The sequence below is a fragment of the Mustela lutreola genome, chromosome 1 (assembly GCF_030435805.1).
Source record: "Mustela lutreola isolate mMusLut2 chromosome 1, mMusLut2.pri, whole genome shotgun sequence".
Lineage (NCBI taxonomy): Eukaryota > Metazoa > Chordata > Mammalia > Carnivora > Mustelidae > Mustela > Mustela lutreola.
In genome coordinates, this window is record NC_081290.1 from 276688299 (window position 1) to 276694945 (window position 6647).

Below are 6647 nucleotides of genomic sequence, written 5' to 3' on the forward strand. Positions count from 1 at the left end.
GCTGAAATATGTGTAATCTTATTCATTGGCATTTATATTTTGGTCAGATAAAGATTTCTAAAGGAGGGATTTCTAGGTCAGATGCCATAAAATTTATCATTTTATATGGGAACTACCAGGTTCTTTGTGAAATGGAGTATTCACACTATTAGCAGGAAGTAAGAGTGGACACAGCCATATAGGAACTTCATCTTCACAGGAAACTAACAATGTTCTCTCTATATTGAAAGGCACTGCATTGCCTTTAATTTCCTTTCATTTTCTTGACGTCATGATAGTGAACTTTTTTTTCTCACACAATCTTGTTATGTGGATACCCATTTCTGTGAATTGCTTGTTCATTTATTTGCCCTTTTATCTATTATATTTTTCTTTGAATTTTAGACTGTTCCTCCATTATCAGAGATACAACTTCATTATTTGGAACATGTGCGCAAACATTTTCTCTTGTTTTATTATTTCCTTGTAATATTATTTGTGGTACCCTGAATTTTTTATTACAAGTTTTGGTTTTCTTGATGGATTAAATAGTATTCAAACATCCATGACTGCACAAACGGTCACCTAAGTTTTCTTCCAGTATAATTTCACATTTATATTCTCAATAAATCTCTATATTATTATGAAACTCTTGTCATGTCACAAACAAGATGGGATGGAAAAATATTTAGGAACTACTCCACTTTTCAAATCATCTGTGAGCTGGCAGAGCATGGACTCACATGCACTTTCTAACTTCCACTTCAGTGATTGCTTTCTTGTACAGCCTGTACCAACATCTACGGTACAACACAACAGAGTTCTATTTTACCAAGACCACTAGAGAATTTTTCCTTTCCAACTTCCTCCTGAATGCATTTTTCACCTCCTTGTTCCTCAGACTATAAATGAGGGGGTTCAACATGGGGATTACCACAGTATAAAATAGAGAAATCACTTTATTGATATCCAGGGAGGAAGTTGAGCCAGGCAGAACATAGATAAAGAAAAGAGTCCCATACAGGATGGAGACAACTGCCATGTGAGAAGAGCAAGTGGAGAAAGCTTTCTGCCTCCCATCAGCAGTCCGGATCTTCAAGATGGCCACCAGGATGCAAACATAGGAGACCATGATGATCAGGCCACTGAGTATGACAATAGCTCCAGCCAAGATGAAGAGCACTAATTTATTGATCCATGTGTCTGCACATGCTAGAGACAGCAGTGGAGAAATGTCACAGAAGAAGTGATTGATGATATTTGGACCACAGAAGGGTAAGCGAAAAGTGAGAATTGTGTGGGTCATTGTGCTTATAAGAGCCATGGCGTAAGGCCCTGCCACCAGCTGCACACAGACTCTCTGGGACATGATGAGAGTGTACAGCAAGGGCTTACAGATGGCCATGTACCGGTCATATGCCATGGAAGCCAGGAGGAAACATTCACTTGCCACAAAGAAACCAGAGAACCACATCTGTGCAGCACAACCCACAAAAGAGATGTGTTTTTTCTCCGCAAAGATATCACACAGCTTCTTGGGGGCAATGGAAGAAGAAGAACAAATATCTACAAAGGACAAGTGGCTGAGAAAAAAGTACATAGGAGTGTGGAGTTTTGCATCAGTCCATATGAGAATGATCATGCCTACGTTACCCCCCAGGGTGACAAGATAGACAAAGAGAAGCATGACAAAGAGGATGATCTGATGATGGAGATGATCTGTGAGGCCCAAGAAAAGAAATTCAGTCGCTTCTGTCTGATTCTTATCTTCCATTGGTCAGTTGTAATCTGTTACAAGAAGGAAAAACTATTTTTATAATTTAAGAAATCCATCACTAGCACTTAGAAATAATATTTTATACAAATGATAGCTTATCCTAAGCAGGTCTATAACAGGCAATTATTGAATTATTGTTGAACTGGAAGACAGGATGTCCATGTACTAGGTCTAGGAGTTGTGCATAGATACTGTGTAAACTTGGGCAATTCACCCCCGATCTTTGGATTCAGTACTCGCTCCCAGAGAAAGAGGAGTCCAACTACATTGTCGAAACCTCCCTCAAGTTGTATTTGAAATGGGGATTAGTTTCCACATTTCATCTTTTTGTGTTATAGGATAATAAAGGTCACTTAATAATACTTTTACTGAAAGTACTGTAAAATCTCACCAATGTGATATTCAGATCCTTACATCAGACATTTGGGAAAGACTAAGCAAGGGAGTTCCTATTCTCACTGAAGGATCAGTACCATTCTAATATTATTAAGACACAATTCACAGATGTGCTTATCAGTTTATTTCCTACTCCCACATATAGCAAGATGTTGAAAGGATAATACACACAATTGACAAAGATTTGATTTATATACAGAAATATGGTGTCATGGAAGAAATGGAGAGGTCTTGTCTTTAAGATCAAGTGAGCTGGCAAATGTTGGACAGCAACTTGTCCTGGAAATTATATAGAAAATTAAGCCTCTGTTGCACCTAAATAACATAGAATTGTTTTATGTGATTTCCCATATATTCTAGAAAGTGTTTTTTGAGTTATTTACCTTGAATTCTGTCATGCAATGACAATATTTTCATTAAAACTATAATTGAAATTATGTCTGTAAAATATCAGATACCTCATACTTTATGCAAGGAATACCCTCAAGAAAATGTTGGTTTCTGACTCATTAGTAAAGGAAGAAAAATCAAGTTGTTCAAAATTCCTAGGAAAGATCACTATGTAGGATAACTTATATGAAAAAAATCTGGTTTTAAATAACATGTATTGTCACTTCAGTTAGTGTCCTCTTCAGAAGAAATTAAGACCAGTATGCTACTCCGAAATTAAATTACATGTGGAACTTGATATATGATATTAGTAGTGACTGTATCTATTCAATTTATGATAATATTATCATTATCATGATTATTTGCTTAATGCTATATGAATGTATTTTCAATGGTCAAAAAGGCAATTCTGAGGTTATGTTAGGAGCATGACCCAGAGCAGAAATGCTTTCTTTGTGGCAATTTGAATATAGCAATAAGATGTGGGGGGTGTCAGGGTGGTACACTCACATGACTCCTCATTTTGATTCAATCGTTTTTCCTTCCTTCCTTCTTTCTTTCCCTCATTTCCTACTTATTTATTTTAATAAGTTATTTTGAGTCTCTAAAAATCAGGGAGGATGATCCCAAACCTCTTTTACACTTACATTCTGTGATCTTAGAAATCCTCATGGACATTGTCTCATCTCGTAACTGTAAAGAAACAAATAGGAAATTCAGTTTTAAAAAGTCACAACAAACCAGTTGTTTTGTCCCAGAAAGATATGAGCAAAATGCCGAAGTCTACTCTCTTTAGAGAGCCTGAGCTAGGAAGGTTATTTTCCTGTCATTTAAGCTCATCCTGATGTTTTTTCACCAAATTTCAAAAACTTCATGCTTTCCAATATGCACTGTACTCACTTTAAGGATATCCTTCATCTAGCTCCTTTAACTGCTTCAAAGGAAATTATCATTTTCTAGAAGAAAGGAATACTCAACTTCCTTCACAGTGGTAACCTCTTCTAAGAGGCAGGGCTTTCTAAACACATGGTGAAGAAACCAGCTCTCCATCTTGAAGAGCCTGCAACTGAAGAGATGCTGTTTGACCTGCACATGAATACACATATTGCACAGAATGAGGGATGCTTTCCCAGGAGTTTTCAACAGTTTAGAGCGAGGTCCCCAAAGAACTAAAATCTCAAGCGTTTACATCTAAAGGGACAAAATTAACGTAATCTTAGTAGCACTTGCCCTAAGTATTATTTTATAACTGTGTCATTTCTCAACGAGAGGATTCCTAAGAAAATAAAGGGGATTGTCCCCCTGCTTTGGCATCCTTCATGCCAAAAGGAGCTCTCATTTCTATCAGTGGGGTGTGATGCATTGAGCACACAGGACCAGTTTGGAGGAAGTAGTTTGCTGCCTGGATTCTGGAGACAAGTCCCCTGGTGGTAATCTCAATTCCACTACTTTATTACTTGTGTCACTTTAAGCATATTTTTAAGTCTCTCTGTGCCTCATGCTCTCAATTTTTAAACTAAAGAAGATAACGATGTCTAGTTTGCAAAGATCTTGGAAGGACTTAATGAAGTGATAAATTTAAACCACTTAATGAGTGTCCAGCACAGAAACAGTGCTCATTAATGTTATGTATTATTATTAGGGATGTATAGCATAGTTAGAGACATTATACCTAGATACTGAAATAAAACAGAAGAGTATTTTGTTTTTGTTTTTGTTTTTTGTTTTTATCTCTAGGCAAAATAAAACACAATCTGTGGACTCCAAAGAAAGGACAGATCACTGTAAAAATAGAATAGAGGAGAAAATACTCAAATGGAATAGAGGAAGGAATTACTCTAGAAAGATAAAATTTAGGTAGACTGAAGTTAAAGGAAAGGTATTCCAGGGCAGTGTTAATGAGATCAACAGGAGCAGAAGCAAGGAAGATGTTTGAGATGGAAGGTTTACATTCAAGAAAGAAGCAAGTGTAGAGTCTGATGAAACAGATTAAAGTATTGAAATCCCCACCTTCTCTGAAACCTCATTGTTTATCTGATGGGAAGAACCTGATATCTTTTTCTATTTAACCCCTATAACATTTCACTGGAGCTTATTTTTAATCCCAGTTAATTATCTATCTCAGTACATTGTCAATAACTGATTTTGCCTAACTGATGAATTAGTGGAAAATAAATGCTCCAAACCAATAATTCATAATGGTTTATATTTAGCAATTAAACTATGCTATATATTTTTCATCTGATGGCAAGTAAAAGTAAGTCTACCTGTTATTCTCAAAACAAACTAAAAACAATAAAACCCAACAATGTAAAATGAAAAAGACACTTCATCAGCTCTGAAAAGGAAAAGGTAATATGGAAAATAATTTAAAAATCATTTTTTTATTTTTTATTTTTTAAAGTTTTTTTCGATTTTATTTATTTATTTGACAGACAGAGATCACAAGTAGGCAGAGAAGCAGGGAGCTAAGCAGAGAGCCTGATGTGGGGCTTGATCTCAGGACCCTGGGATCATGACTTGAGCTAAAGGCAGAGGCTTTAACCCACTGAGCCACCCAGGCACCCTTAAAAACTCATTTTATTAACAGAAAGTTATAGGAAAATTCTCTTTTATTACATTTTTTAAATAAAAATGTCAATTTGATGAATAGCAAGGTTGAAAAATGAAATAAAATTATATTAGATAATGTGAAGTAAGTTGGCTGAGCTGAGGAAAGAAAATTGTATGAGAATTGTCAGGACATGAAACAAACAAACAAGAAGGCAATAGGCAATATAGACACTACTAAAATAACCCTGGAAAACTTGAGAAAATTTAAAAAGTAAAGTTTAAAATTAGCTGCAGGGCTCCTGAGTGGCTCAGTCCATTAAGCATCTGACTTTGCCTCAGGTCATGATCTTAAGGGGTGGGATCAAGTCCCAACTGGGCTCCACACTCAGCAGGGAGTCTACTTCTCCCTTTACTCCTCCCCATTCCACTGATCTGCTCTCTTTCGCTCTCTAATAAATAAAGTCTTTAAAAAGACAAAAATAAGCTGCAACTTCAAAATGTTCAGTGAGAAAATGATAAGGCAGAAAAGAAGATCTAACATACAAATAATTGGTATCTCTGAAGAAGATAGACATCATATGTAAAAAAATCTTTCTAAAACAAGAAAATCTGTATCTGTGGAATAAAAGTACACAATATGTCTTAAGGGGAAAACTATAAAATTCCCATAAACATTATGTAGACTTTTTTTCTTCTTCTTACTTAAAGAGGAAATTTTTCAAACGGTTCTCAAAACACTCCATAATTTCATTCCACTGTACATTCATTATGGTGAATAGTATTATAGATGGAGCCAGGACTGGAAAACTGTGATAATTAAAGGAAATGGTAACATAAAATAGAAATATAATCAATAATCATATTGATATGGCTAATATTAAAATAATAATATAATCAAAACAAACTTGAAATGAAAGAAGACAGTTTTACAGTTTCTCTTAGCCCTCAAATCTCCTCCTTTCAATGTAGAGAGTTATTAAATACAGATTAAATGTGATAAATGCTGCATTTTATATGTAGAAATATCTTAAGACATAGAAAATTTACCATTAGGAATGTTAAGGATAGTAATATAATTTATCAAAATCAGGCTATAGGAGGAAAATAAGAAATATAATTGTAGGAAAAGTCTAATATTAACTAACTGACTAATACATCTTTCATATTAACATATTTTAAGGTAATAATTCAAGATATAGAAGTTTATTACACAAAATGATGAAGACTAACATCAGAAATATTTTTCTTGAAAGTTTTGAGTCACTTGGCACCTAATCCCTGAAGAATCCTGAACCTCAAGCATCTACATCCATAAAGAAGAAAGTTAAAGTGACATAAACATTAGATTTTGAGCCAATAATACCTCACAATTGGATTTTATCTTAAGGGAGGATTCTGAAGAGCAAATCTGGTCATCTTGCAATCATCTTGAAGCATTCTATTGAACAAGAAACTCTGGGTACTAAGAGACAGAAACTCACAATTAAAAAACTATCCCTGAAAGTTGATACAAGTTGTTTTAAGAGACTGGAAATAAATGTGGAAAAATCAA

General features: G+C 34.9%; 1 protein-coding gene across 1 annotated transcript; it reads right to left on the reverse strand.

Annotated features, from left to right (window-relative positions):
- Window positions 1-802: 802 nt before the first annotated feature.
- LOC131822670 (olfactory receptor 5G3-like) lies at window positions 803-1753 on the reverse strand. Its single transcript, XM_059158959.1, has one exon. The coding sequence runs from the start codon at window positions 1751-1753 to the stop codon at window positions 803-805; it is 951 nt and encodes a 316-aa protein (XP_059014942.1).
- Between the last annotated feature and the right edge of the window lie 4894 nt (window positions 1754-6647).